This window comes from Mandrillus leucophaeus, unplaced genomic scaffold, assembly GCF_000951045.1.
Source record: "Mandrillus leucophaeus isolate KB7577 unplaced genomic scaffold, Mleu.le_1.0 Scaffold458, whole genome shotgun sequence".
Taxonomy (NCBI): domain Eukaryota; kingdom Metazoa; phylum Chordata; class Mammalia; order Primates; family Cercopithecidae; genus Mandrillus; species Mandrillus leucophaeus.
In genome coordinates, this window is record NW_012104898.1 from 701,187 (window position 1) to 716,628 (window position 15,442).

A 15,442-nucleotide genomic window follows, 5' to 3' on the forward strand; every position below is an offset into this window, starting at 1 on the left:
ACTTAGAAGGGATGTGAAGAACCTCTTCAAAAAGAACTATAAGCCACTGCTCTAGGAAATAAGAGAGGACACAAACAAATGGAAAAACATTCCATGCTCATGAATAGGAAGAATTAATATCATGAAAATGGCTGTACTGCCCAAAGTAATTTGTAGATTCAATGCTATTCCCATTAAACTACCACTGACATTCTTCACAGAGTTAGAAAAAAAACTACTTTAAAATTCATGTGGAATCAAAAAAGAGCCTGTATAACCAAGACAATCCTAAGCAAAATGAACAAACCTGGAGGCATCATGCTACCTGACGTCAAACAATCCAACAAGGCTACAGTAACCAAAACAGCATGATACTGATACAAAAACAGACACATAGACCAATGGAATAGAATAGAGATCTCAGAAATAAGACCCACACCTATAATCAGCTGATCTTCAACAAACCTGACAAAAACAAGCAATGGGGGAAGGATTCTCTATTTAATAAAAGGTGCTGGGTAAACCGGCTAGCCATATGCAGAAAATTGAAACTGGACTCATTATACAAAAGTTATACCTTATGCAAAAATTAACTCAAGATGGATTAAAGACTTAAATGTAAAACCCAGAACCATAAAAACCCTAGAAGGAAACCTAGGCAGTACCATTCAGGACACAGGCACAGGCAAAGATTTCATGATTAAAACATCAAAAGCAATTGCAACTAAAGCAAGAATTGACTAATGGAATCTAATTAAACTATAGAGCTTTTGCAAAGCAAGAGAAACTGTCATCAGAGTGAACAGACAACATACAGAATGGGAAAAAATTTTTGCAATCTATTCATCTGACAAGGCCTAATACCCAAAATCTGCAAGGAACTTAAACAAATTTACAAGGAAAAACAAAACAAAACAACCCCATTAAAACGTGGGCAAAGGACATGAACAAACACTTCTCAAAAGAAGACATTTATGCAGCCAACAAACATATGAAAAAAGATACAACGTCACTGATCATTAGAGAAATGCAAATGAAAACCACAATAAGATACCATCTGATGCAAGTCAGAGTGGTAGGGTTTTAAGAAGCCAAGAAACAACAGATGCTGGCAAGGCTGTGGATAGGAACCTTTTTACACTGTTGGTGGGAATGTAAATTAGTTCAACCATTGTGGAAGACAGTGTGGCAATTCCTCAAAGACCTAGAACCAGAAATACCATTTGACCCAGCAATCCCATTACTGGGTATATACCCAAAGGAATATAAATCACCTAGAATCAGAAATACCATTTGACCCAGCAATCCCATTACTGGCATATGCCCAAAGGAAAATAAATCATTCTATTATAAAGATACATGCACATATATCTTCACAATAGCTAAGACATGGAATCAACCCAAATCCCCATCAATGATAGACTGGATAAAGAAAATGTGGTACACATACACCATGGAATACTATGCAGCCATAAAAAGGAACAAGACAATTTCCTTTGCAGGGACATGGATGGAGCTGAAAGTCATTATCCTTAGCAAACTAATACAGGAACAGAAAACCATACACCACTTGTTCTCATTTATAAGTGGGAGCTGAACAATGAGAACACATGGACACAAGGAGGAGAACAACATACACTGGACCCTGTGGGGGCAAGGCAGAGAGGGAGAGCATCAGGATAAACAGCTAATGTATGTGGAGTTTAATACCTAGGTGATGGGTTGATAGGTGCAGCAAATCACCATAGCACACGTTTACTTATGTAACAAACCTGCAAGTCCTGCACATGTATCCTGTAACTTAAAATTAAATGAAATCTTTAAAAAAAGATATTATTCCTGAGAAAATGTGAGACATAAGTAAATAAAATAATTATTACTATAACCAACATTGGGAAGTTTAAAAATATAATAATTGATTGTTGTCTTGGGCTGGTGCCATGAGAGCTGTCTAGGATTCCCATGCAAACAGAGTTATAGTCCCTACTTGGTGGCTGCTTTTAGCTGACTTGGAACATTTTAAAAATAAGTTCTAAACACTGCAACAGCTTTTCAACTATACTTGTCTTTAGAGTTGGCCAAAACATAGACCATGGCAAAATCAGCCTCTCTCTAACAGGGCAGGGTGAGCCAGGAAGGGAACGGCTCCAGGTAGGGAGGCATTCTGATCTAGGTATGAAGAACAAACCGTTTTACTGTGCACCTACATCTGATTTAAAACAAGGGTGCCAACTAGAGAGATGGAGATCTTTGTATGTTTCTCCCTACCCACGCCCACCCCTCACAGCATTACAGGATTAACCATCAGATCAGCACTCAAATATTTCTCATATCTGCTTGTCAGAATATTTAGCTTCTAATTCTCTTTTCTCCCTTACCTCATTTTCCCTAGAAACTTTTGCCTTTGGAATCTATTTTCCTCTTTGAACAGGCACATGCCACAAGCCTTTTCTGTAAGAGTAGTCAACACAGGTGAGATAGTAGGTGAGGCTTACAACTAAAATCGTTTCAGTCCAGGCAACTCCCTGTTAAACACAGAGTGGTCCACAGCACTCTTAGAATGGAGGGCCTGCCCCATGTCAAACTTTCAAATGGGCAATATTTTCAGCACCCCTCAAGTTTCATTGGGCCAATTGGCTCATTCCTGCATGCAACATATGTTATGTTAATATCCCAACATAAAATATGTTGGTATGTAAAATATTTTATGTTAATATATTTTATATTGTCTATCTTCTCTGTTCTCTGCCCTGAAGAAACTCAGTCTCTCAAAAAGACAAGTTAATAATGCTAATTCCACATGGTATGTTCCCTGATTCAGATCAGACAGGAAAAGTGTTTCATGCAGCCTGGGAGTAACAGGGAAAAGGAAGGCTTCCCTGAGACGAGCTCTCAGCTGCTTGTGCAGAACAAGGAGGAGTAGACTCAATGTGGGGAAAATGGCCATGGATGCATTCCTGGCAGGAAAAACTGCTGTGGGAAGTCAGGGACCCTGAACAGAGGGACCAGCTGGAGCTGTGGCAGAGGAACATAAATTGTGAAGATGTCATTTTAATATGGACACATATCAGTTCCCCAAATTAATACTTTTATAATTTCTTATGCCTGTCTTTACTGCAATCTCTGAACATAAATTGTGAAGATTTCATGGACATTTATTAGTTCCCCAAATTAATACTTTTATAATTTCTTATGCCTGTCTTTACTGCAATCTCTGAACATAAATTGTGAAGATTTCATGGACATTTATCAGTTCCTAAAATTAATACTCTTATAATTTCTTATGCCTGTCTTTACTGCAATCTCTGAACATAAATTGTGAAGATTTCATGGACATTTATCAGTTCCCAAAAATAATACTCTTATAATTTCTTCCGCCTGTCTTACTTTAATCTCTTAATCCTGTTATCTTCATAAGCTGAGAATGTACGTCACCTCAGGACCACTATTGTACAAATTGATTGTAGAACATGTGTGTTTGAACAATATGAAATCTGATTGTAAAACATGGGTGTTTGAACAATATGAAATCAGTGCATCTTGGAAACAAACAGAACAACAGTGATTTTAGGGAACAAGGGAAGACAACCAACTGTCTGACTGCCTGCGAGGTCAGGCAGAATAGAGCCATATTTTTCTGTTTCCAGAGAGCCCATAAACGGACGTGCAAGTAGGAGAGATATCATTAAATTCTTCTCCAAGCAAGTAATATTAAATGTTAAGACCCTAGGAAAAGAATTGCATTCCTGGAGGGAGGTCTATAAACAGCTGCTCTGGGAGTCTGTCTTACGCAGTAGAGATAAGGACTCAAGACTGCATGTCTTGCCTCCGTTTCCCTCCTGAGCTTATATATTTCTGAGCCCCTACCCTTTCTACCAGAATACCCAGGTAAAACACAACAAAATTTAACAATGTATGAACCCCAAATATCCAAGACAGGTCTCAGTTAATTTAGAAAGTTTATTTTGCCAAGGTTGAGGACACACTCCCATGGCACAGCCTCAGGAGGTCCTGATGACATGATAGAGCACAGTTCGGTTTTATACATTTTAGGGAGACACGAGACATCAATCAGTTTACGTAAGATGAATATTGATTTGGTCTGGAAAGGTGGGACAACCTGAAGCAAAGGAGAACAACTTGAAGTGGGGAGGTGGCTTCCAGGTCATAGGTAGATAAGAAACAAATGATTGCATTCTTTTGAGTTTCTGATTAGCCTCTCCAAAGGAGGCAATCGGATACAGATTTATCTCAGTGAGAAGAGGGGTGACTTTGAGTAGAATGGGAGGCAGGTTGGTCCTAAGCAGTTCCCAGCTTGACTTTTCCCTTTAGCTTAGTGATTTTGGGGGCCCCAGGATTTATTTTGGTTTCACACTCTCAATGATTCAATTTTTTTCTCCTCTTTTTCACTCATTTCTCTGTCTTTGTTGCCCATCTAGTTGACAAACGAGGACATTCACCAACCCTTTTCACTCCATGAATACAGAAGCAGAATTGGTCCTTCTAACACCAGACTTGTACTGTCATTCAACTTTTCCCATGTGTAGTAGCTCTCCAACTAGCACAGGGACCACAGCTTTGCTGCCTCAGGTTGTGGCTACTCCCCACAAAGCTATTTTTATTCCATAACACATCTCTTCACTTCATTTATAGAATCTACAGTAGGGTTGAAAGGCAGTGCTTAGTGTAGGGAACACTGTTCTAATAATTTAATCAGCATATGCCATCTAAGCACAGGCTGTTGTAGGATATCCTGGCTCCATTGACCTTCTAAAGCAATTTGTCTGTCCATTTGTTTTTCTTTTCTTTTTCTTTTTTTTTTTTTTAATACTTTAAGTTCTAGGGTATCTATGCACAACATGCAGATTTCTTGAAGGATGACTCCCAAGTCTCTAGGGTACATTACACCTCGGCCAGTGGTGCTGGCCTTTACTCCTCTACCTCCTCAAGCTGTCCCCTCCACATTGTCCCTGCGTCCATTCTCCTGCTTGGGCCCCATCCACACTCACCTGCCCTTCCTTCCAGAACAGCCTCTTCCAGCCCCTCTCCACAGGATCACACTGGCCTGAGTCAGGAGGTCAGTGACAGTCACTTTCAGTTTCATTTCTCTCCCCAACAAGTCAACCACTGGGGGAAGTTTGAATGTTGACACAGTTCATCTGGGTCCCATTGTGCTTCCCCTCAACAATGCCAGGTGGGTGAAGGTCCAAGGAGTTCAGGCCTGTTCATTACTGCCAAGTGATCATTCAAAGCCAGCAAGTTATGTCAGTTACAAACGAGCTACAAAAAATTTTGTAACAAAGGTAAAAGTAACTCCTATTAAGTTGTATTTTATATATATATATAATGAATGGAAATTGGAAAGAGCTGAAGGAATTCTATTTTCTTCTTGAACAAGGTGAAATTTTTATCAGCTGGACACACTTTTTCATGACTGAGCTTAAGACATTTTCCAATTCCCCACCGCCATCTTATTCCTCGAGTTTTGTATTATTTGGACAGCAAAGAAAGCTTTCCACATAAATAAAATGCCTTTAAATTAAATGCTTAGAATTTCACATTGTAAATACTTTTGTATTTATGACTTTCAGGAAAATCCTCAATCATTAAAACAGCCCTAAGCTTAAAACGTATTCTAATATAATCAAGGTGCTTTTTAGAGCATGTTCAATTTGCAGTTACTGAGTCCATTTCTTAACCAGTAACTAAGCAAATTAGGAAAGTGCAACCTAATGATCCTGGCATAGGATAGAGTCAAATCACACTCACCATACACTGCTTCTGATTACTGAACAGGCTCCCTAAAGATGCTGTGTTCGTTACTGGATATTTTTTTGTTTGCAAATTCTAATTCTGAAAAATTTGTTTTACTAAAATCCACAGCATGAAGAGTGAAATTTTCTCAATGGCAACAGGGTTTTTGGTAAATGCTATTAGTTTAGAAACACAATGATATCTTTATAGTAGGAATGAAATTAAAATTTGGAGGGACAGTTTTGCATTTTTCTAAACTTAAAACCCTGATCAACTGTAACCAGTCTTTAAAATAATACAGTTTTCTTATCTATGATTTATCTATGATTTAGGAAATATTTAGGAAATATTTTCTGCATTCAGGTTAAAATTTTGAAACATGTAAAAATGGAAAAAATCCATTTTAACAATACTACTAATTTTAACAATACTACTAATTAGCATTTACTAAGCATGTTGGCCATTTGCAGAGCTAAATATATTATTTACATCATTTCCATGTTACAGTGACAATAAACATACATAAGGGTGGTTTAACAAAAACTACTGGTTCTACTGCTGGTAAGAAATTCACCCAGCTTCCATTTGCCTTAGTTTTCAAAACTTAATTGGTTTTTTCTTTTTCATAATTGTTATTGTCACCTTTCATGATATTGCTGACATAAAATGCAACCCTACATCAAGGATTTTTAGCCCCAGAGGAGTAGAGGACCAATTTTTACAGGTTTTACATATACTTCTCAGCTTTTATACCATTTCTCTAGTAGAAGTCACACACTGAAGGTCCTGGGCAAAAAGCAACCTACAAATACGCATGGTTGGGCTTGTGTATTTTTGCCTTTCCATTTCTAAAAATGTAATTAGCTGCTAATATTGAAAAGCTAGGGAATGTCACTTTTGGCTTCTATATTTTCTTGAAACTATGGCCCAAATCCCCAAAGGCCATCAATTAGCTAAGTAACTGGTTGCCCCATTAGCAAGAGCTGCCTCTGCCTTCATTACCATCCCCAGATACTCCAAGCTTCAGGCTAGTTGCTATTCATCACACAGTAGTCTGTCTTTCATCTACCCCACTTCCCTCAAATTATTTACTGGCAGGTTCCCAGAGATATTTAAGTTAGTAATTCCTGTCCTGAATTGCAAACATGATACTAATAGCGAAAACTTTCATAGTGTTTACTAGAGCTAGACAATTTCCTAGGTACTTAAAATGCATCAATTCATTAAATCTTCAAAATAACCAACAAGGTGAACACTGCATTAGTCTGTTCTCACACCCTGTGATAAAGAAATACCTGAAACTGGGTAATTTATGAAGAAGAGGTTTAATTGGCTCATGGTTCGAAAAGCTGTACAGGAAGTATAGCAACTTTTGCTGGGCTTCTGGGGAGGCCTCAGGAAACTTACAATCATGGCAGACGGCAAAGGGGAAGCAAGAACTTCACATGGCCGGAGCAAGAGGAAGACAGAGGCAAGAAGAGTTACATACTTTTAAGCAACCAGATCTTGTGATTACTTCACTCTCACCACGACAACACCAAGGGAGGTGGTGTTAAACCATGAGAATCCGCCCCCACGACCCAATCGCCTCCCACCAGGCCCCACCTCCAACATTGGGAGTTACAATTCAACATGAGATTTGGGTGGGGACACAGATCCAAACCATATCAAACACTATTAGCATCTCCATTTAAGATTAGGAAACTGAGACACCAAGAAGTTGAGAATTTGTGCAAGGCAACACATTTTGTAAGTGGTGGCACGAGACTCCCAGACAGGGATCTGGCCAAGGGCCTGAGAATCCACCATTAAGCTTTATTTATAAACACAGTGGAAGACTCTGCATGACAATACTGACAACATCATTTCAATTCTGCTCATTACATTTAGAAGTGTGTGTCTAATGGGTGCTAATCTCTTCTTTGAAACACTTAGGAAACAAAATTTAGGTCGAGTTGTACCTCAGGTAGCTCCAAGACACTTGATTAGACAAGCAGCCCCTTCTCTAAGGCTTTGCTGCTATCTACCAAAAAACTGTCATTACAAAAGGACAAATGGCTGGTTCTCAGTCTGAAGGCACCTGCAGAACTGTGTTGTCCACATAGCAATAAGCAGTGCTCCCAAGTTCAAGAATCTTTTTAGTTATTACAGTAAGACTTATTTTGATACGTGCATGCATATAAAATTAATGAAATGCTTTACAGAAATGAAAATCCATGGATAATGTCATTTTCTATGTAAATACCATCAAATTGGACTTTTTATTACCAAGTCCTCATTTTGTGATTATGACTGACAAATGTGTGGCAATGATCCTCTTAAACATTTATATCTCAGAATTCCAGAAATTTTAAGCTATTTCCCTCTGCCCAAGAATGGACTTGAAATACCACAAGCAGTTTTGTCTTCCATGAACATGAGACGACCCACAAAACATTTATTATAAGCAGGAAACCTCTTTAGGCTGCATCTTTCAGCATTTTTCCTTTTCTTCTGTTTTTTTTTTTTTTCCTTAAATTTTTGAATTTGTTGTCTTTTTTTTTTTTTTTAAATAAGCCCTAGAAACAGATCTTTTTCTTCTTTTGTGGTGATTTACCCTTCTAATTATCTAATTATGACTTAATTTAATCTAAATAAATTAAAATGTTTGAGTTTATTACCTTAATATTAAAGATGAGAAGACAGGATTTGAACTCAGACCTGTTTGACTCCCAAATTCTGGTTTGCCCTGCTATCCTGTAATGCCTCCTAGATGCCGATTAGTCTAAGCGGTTGCTCCACAAGGCTTTTAAGCATTCAAGAACTCAACTGGGCCACTTGAGGGTCTGTTCTGGGGACAGACAGTGCTTCAAGTGCTGAGGGCTCAGGACTTCACCCTCCCAGGAGGTACACACAGTACAAAGCCTAACAATTTGTCAGCATATAATCAATTGAAACCACACTCTAAAGTTAAACTAGTTCCTTCCAAATGGGGCTGACATGTACTGACCAATTAAGAGGCCCAAAGATTTGGGAGCAGAGGATGAAAAGAAACAAATTGAGAATGTATGCAGGAAAATTACTGAAGGAAGATTGAAGATGAAAATTCTCAATGGTAAGTTCTGGAAGATGCTGGAAGAGAACTGAATCCAAAACAAATATATTTATGTCAACTCAGCATTGCTCACATTTTTCTAGTCTAATAGAGCAGAACCATGAAACTGTTGGAAAAGTGAGAAGCCTCTTCTAAGTATACAAGCAGGGAGAGCATTAGGAATCGTAAATTAAAAGGACACAGGTCCTAGCAGAGAAGCAATGAAGCATTGCGGAGGGTTTCCGGGGAATTTGTGTGAACTTACAGAACTGTGGTCTGCTGTGGTATCTGAGGAATGTGGTCCAGCATCAAGTGCATGCAGCGGACGGTGCTCTTAAAGCAAAGGCACCGGCTGGGGCAAGGCAACCCTGGCAGGCACCATCCGGCCAGGAGAAAGAGAGTGGTCCAGCAGAACAGTCTGGGCTCCATCGCTCCATTCACTGTTGGCCACGCGAAGCAGCAGCCGGAGGGACAGCAGCAGCTGCAGCTTCAGCAGCAACCGCTGTGGTGGTGATGGTGGCTGTTGGGCTGAGCCAAGTTTGGGAGCAGTGGTGGAAAGCGGCTCCCAGGGAAAGAACACCCCTCTGACCAATCCAGGAGGAGGGATATCACATTACAGGGCTGAGGGCACAAGGGGCTCTAGGAGGCACTAGACTCCCAGAGGCGAGGACTGAGAAGCTTGTCAATGCAAAAGCCTCTTTCTAAAACACCATGTGTTTTAGGCAGCATAATGAAAACAAACTTTCCCAAAGTTGCTTCCACTGCACATTTGATGAAAACCCCAGTCTCTTGGCCCCTAGCTGTCCTTTTGAAGCCCAAGTTGATTAATAATGTATTCAAACAATGCAGAACAGCTTTTCTTCTTTTTTATCTGGTAACATTACCAAACCCTAAAGGGCAGGCAGAGTTCTAATCTGTTCATCTAAGTGCACATATTCTTTCCTTATTCCAAACTATGCTCTTTAAAAAAAAAAAAAAATGGTTTCATTTCCTTCAATATATTCTGCTTCTGAAACTCAACACATTTCACTCATGTAAGACTCAAACGGGCTACTTCTGATTTCTTCTTTTAATATTTAACATTTAAATTTATATGCTTAAAACCACGAACTCACATACCTCCTTGAAGAGGAGACAACTGATGGACAAACCTAAGTATGTATATGTAAAGTCAAACAGGTGTGAGCTCCCTCAGGACACGCTGGCAGCAGTGGCCCTGCTGGCTGCAGACTTTTCATCAGCAGTTTGAACTGGTCATGTTTCCCTGAAGTGAGCAGCCCCTCGTTGCGGATGTGTGTGAAAACTTAATAAATATGGAAACATCTACTTTTTGGTCATTCTGTAAGAAGGTATTTTAAAACAGATTTTTGGCTTTATCTTTAAAGACTAACATTTTCAAACAAAAATGTTTTAAATACATAAAAGTAATAGAAAACAAATTAAAACTTGCATGGTCAATCCCAGATGATCAGACTAGTAGACCAATGTCAGGAGGAAAATAAGTTCATCCTTCTCTCTGCAGAAATTTTTCAGTCCCTTTACATTCTACTGTAGGCGAATACTGCCCTCTTTTGGCAAAATGTTCACATCTAAATATGTGATTCTGGGGAGATTAAGATGTAAAAAGAGCTAAAAAAACTAATCTCCATGAACAAAAATGATTTAAACTTTACGTTTGACATTGTTCACGTGACTTTTATTGTCCAAGTATACCAATAAAGCCAATAAAGGAAATTTATTCCTTTAAATCCCCCCCAACAATCACTATGTTCTTGGCAGTGCCTGTGATTTGGAGGACATAGACAAGACCTGCAGGTTTGTGCCTTGTTTGCAATTCAAAATATAAAAAACAAACAAAAAAAATAAACAATATAAAATATAAAAATATCTTGCATTCATAAAGCAGACTTAAAAAGGGTAGGGGCTCAGAAATATGTAAGTTCAGGAGGGAAATAAAGGCAAGACATGCAGTTCTAAAAGTCATTGAGCTAAGGGTGTATACGAATTAGGTCGAAGGAAAGAAATCCTGCAAGTTTTTGTGCTTTGTTGTCAGTTCAAATTATTTTTAAAAAATCTTGCATTCATAAAGTTTTCTTGTTTTTTGAGATGGAGTCTCACTCTGTTGCCAGGCTAGAGTGCAATGGCGCGATCTCAGCTCACCGCAACCTCTGCCTCTCAGGTTCAAGTGATTCTCCTGCCTCAGTCTCCTGAGTAGCTGTGATTACAGGTGCCCGCCACCACACCTGGTTAATTTTTTGTATTTTAGTAGAGACGGGGTTTCACCATGTTGACCAGGATGGTCTCAATCTCCTGACCTTGTGATCTGCCCGCCTTGGCCTCCCAAAGTGCTGAGATTACAAGCGTGAGCCACCGAACCCAGCCCATAATGCATTTCTTTTTTACTGGAAAAAAAAAATACAAAAAACTTTCCACTTTAGAAATCTAAACTTATGTTGAATGAAAAAAAAAAAAAATCTACTGATTACCAACTGTCAGTACAGGACTAAGAACTGCAAGGCATGACCCTGCTCATGATCGCAAGTCCTTCTGGACAGTGACTTAGGACAACTTTCCAGCTGAAAACGACTAAATGTGCTAGATTTATTAAAATACTTTTAAAATTGTATAAATGCATCAATGTGCTATTACTGAGGAAATCAGTAAGATGTATACAAGAATCCAAAAAATGAAGTGGACATTCATTTGGACAATCCAAAAAAAGAAGCCTGTAAAGTGGGTAAACAATGAAGGTCGGTGCAGCTTGAGACTGTCTGCCCAACCATGTGAAAAGGAACTGCAGGAACTGGAGTAGCAGGGATACAGGAAAAAGAAAAGTCCTTTCTTAGGAGAGAGTCTTATTTCAAAAATCTCCTGCATAAAGCCACAGCCACATCTTAAGGATGAACTAGAAATAATTCTGCCCCCTGCCTCCACTTCCACCCACTCACTACACAAACCAGAAGACACAAGGAAAATGACCTATTTCAAAGCTTGCTATGGGGAGGCAGCAAACAAATCTTCCTGGAGGCGTGGTACCTCCAAGGTAGCCTTTACATGGATTTTCGGGCAACTCTACTTGAATGGTACAAAAAACTTTAAGTGGAGCATTTATAAAGGTCATAAGTTGGCAGTGCTCCTGGCAAAAACAACCTGGGGCCTATAATAATTCCCACAGTTTACAATACAAGCTCAGTCAAAACCCACAAAATACAAAAGAAACAAACAGTGTTATGAAAGCTAGCCATCAAACCTTATGAGCATGAGCCCACTTTAAGCGTTCAGATACTGGAATCCAACATAGAATAGAATTAGGCAGTATGTTTACAGAATTGAACATAATAAAGAGTAGAAGACTATAAAACAACTAGGCAGACTTGAAAATATAGAACTACAAATTTAAATATAACAAATATTAGAACTCAATGTAAGGGTTTAACAGCAGATTTAAAGCAACTAAAGAGAAGATTCGTGATAGGAAGATACTATCTAAGGAAATCTAGATTTCAATGCTGAGAAATATAAAGTTGAGATGATGTTTGTAAGAAAAAACATGGCCAAGAATTTCTAGAACTGATGAAAGAGACGAACCCACACAGCTACAAGAATAGGCAGAATAAATGAAAAGATATTCATACCCAGGCACATTATATCAAACTACAGAAAATTAACTGTGCCAAGACAAGAATATTAACAATGTCAAGTAAAATTTTTAAAGCAGACAGAAATAAACACACCAAGCTATTTACTTAAAAATAAAGATACAAAGGCAGTAAAATAAGAAATAAGGCTCCACCATCATTCTTCACAGTATTAGAAAAAACAATTCTAAAATCCATATAGAACCAAAAAAGAGTCCACATAGCAAAAGCAAGACTAAGCAAAAAGAACAAATCTGGAGGCGTCACACTACTTGATTTCAAACTATACTATAAGGCTGCAGTCACCAAAACAGCATGGTACTGGCATAAAAACAGGCACATAAACCAATGGAATGGAATAGAGAACCCAGAAAAATAAACCAAAATACTTACAGACAACTGATCTTTGACAAAGCAAACAAAAACAAAGTGGGGAAAGGACACCCTTTTCAGCAAATAGTGCTGGGATAATCAGCTAGCCACACGTAGGAGAATGAAACTGGGTCCTCTTTTCTCATCTTATACAAAAATCAACTCAAGATGGATTAAGGACTTAAACCTAAGACCTGAAACTATAAAAATTCTAGAAGATAACACTGGAAAAACCCTTCTAGACACTGGCATAGGCAAGGATTTCATGACTAAGAACCCAAAGCAAATGCAATAAAAACAAAGATAAATAGTTGGGACTTAAAGAGCTTTTGCACGGCAAAAGGAACAGTCAGCAGAGTAAATAGACAACCCACAGAGTGGGAGAAAATCTTCACAATCTGTGTGTCTAACAAATGACTAATATCCAGAATCTCCAACGAACTCAAACAAATCAGTAAGAAAAAAAAAAATCCCATCAAAAAGTAGGCTAAGGACATGAATAGATAATTCTCAAAAGAAGATGCACAAATGGCCAACAAACATGAAAACGTGAAAAAAAAGCTCAACATCACTAATGATTAGGGAAATGCAAATCATAACCACAATGCGATATCACCTTACTCCTGCAAGAATGGCCATAATAAAGAAACAGTAGATACTGCTGTGGATGCGGTTATCAGGGAACACTTCTACACTGCTGGTGGGAATGTAAACTAGTACAGCCACTATGGAAAAGAGTGTGGAGATTCCTTAAAGAACTAAAAGTAGAACTACCATTTGATCCAGCAATCCCACTACTGGGTATTACCAGAGAAAAAGAAGTCGTTATACAAAAAAGATACTTGCACACGCATGTTTATAGCAGCACAATTCACAATTGCAAAATCATGGACCAACCTAAATGCCCATCAATCAATGGGTGGATAAACTGTGGTATATATATATACGATGGAATACTACTGAGCTATAAAAAGGAATTTTAATGGCATTTGCAGCAACCTGGATGAGACTGGAGATTATTATTCTAAGGGAAGTAACTCAGAAATGGAAAATCAAATACCACGAGAACATCTATGTTCTCACTGATATGTGGGAACTAAGCTATGAGGATGCAAAGGCATAAGAATGATAAAATGGACTTTGGGGACATGGAGGTCAGGACGGGAGGGAGGGTGAGGAATAAAAGACTACAAATAGGGTGCAGTGTATACTGCTCTGGTGATGGGTGCACCAAAATCTCACAAAGCACCACTAAAGAACTCACTCATGTAACCAAATACCACCTTTACCCCAATAACCTATGGAAAAATAAAAAAATTAAAATTAAATAAACAAATAAGGCTGCTCTTGCTCATCACTATTCAGTTATACTGGAGGCCACAACTGGCAAATCTGGCAAAATAAAAAAACCAGGAGGGAAAAAAATAAAACTGTATAAAATTTATTCAAATATATGATTTCCTATTAAAAAACTAAAATAATCAAAAGAGATAGTATTGGATTTAATTAATGTATAAAAAACAATTAAAGGAATAACATACAATTTTAATAAACTACATCACTGAAAAACATAAAATATCTGCAACCAAATGTGACAAAAGATATTAGACCTTAGAGCCAAACCATACTTAATAAGGTCTAAGAAAAAAGAAGTGCCATATTCATGGACTGGGGGACTCCATATCATAAACATGTTGATTCTTGCATAAACTGATCTATAAATTCAAAGTGATTCCCAAGGAACTCCCAAAGAGGAGTGTGTGTGCGTGTATGTAATCTGAGAAGCCAATTGTGAAATTTAAAGTCTACAGTCTACAAGTTCAAGAAACTCCTAGCATATAAAGTGAAGGGATTTATCGTACTAGATCAAGAATTATTGTAAACCTCCAGTAAGTAAAATTGTGTAGTGTTGGCACTGGGTTATATGATCTGACTAATAAAACAGAAAAGAAAGCCTAGACACACATCAAAAATACATGAAAACTTACGACAAAGTTAACACTGCACATCAGAGAAGAAAAAAAAAAATTTCAAAAGATGGTTCTCAAACAGTTGATCAATAAAGTAAAAAAAGAAACCGGACTATTATTTCTCACCATACACAAAGATCAATTCCAGCTATTGTGCAGATTTAAATGTGAAATGCAAAATCACAGACCTTCTGTAAGAAAATATAGGTTAATATTTCCATGACCTTGAGACTGAGTTCACGGTGAAGGAAGATGAATCTGGCAATTAAAATTGAAAATGTCAATTCATCAAAAAACATCATAAACAGAGTAAGAAACCATAAACTGAGAAAAGATACTTGCAACACATATAATTGACAGTGGAATAATATCTAGACTGCAAAAGGAAATCCCACAAAACAATTTTTTAAAAGAAATTACTCAATAAAAAATTTTACAAAAGACTTGAACAGCACTTTGCAGAAAACCAAGAAACACTTGAAGATAAAACCTCCTTAATAAATAACCTTCATGAGTTACAAAGTTCCCTAAGAAGATATTTCACACTGCCAAACAGGCAAAAGTCTGTCATGTGTAGGTGAAGATGTGGAATAACTGGGATATTTAAACATTGCTAGAAGAAACATACTGTTAAACTATTTTGGGAAACAAATTTG

General features: G+C 37.9%; 1 protein-coding gene across 1 annotated transcript in view; it reads right to left on the minus strand.

The window, feature by feature from the left end:
• PXDNL (peroxidasin-like) overlaps positions 1 to 9,336 on the minus strand; it is a 560,917-nt gene extending 551,581 nt beyond the window's left edge. The window contains exon 1 of the mRNA XM_011994460.1: positions 9,072 to 9,336. Within this exon, the coding sequence (XP_011849850.1) occupies positions 9,072 to 9,235 (164 nt within the window). The 5' untranslated portion in view covers positions 9,236 to 9,336. The remainder of the gene's footprint in view (positions 1 to 9,071) is intronic.
• Positions 9,337 to 15,442: the final 6,106 nt, after the last annotated feature.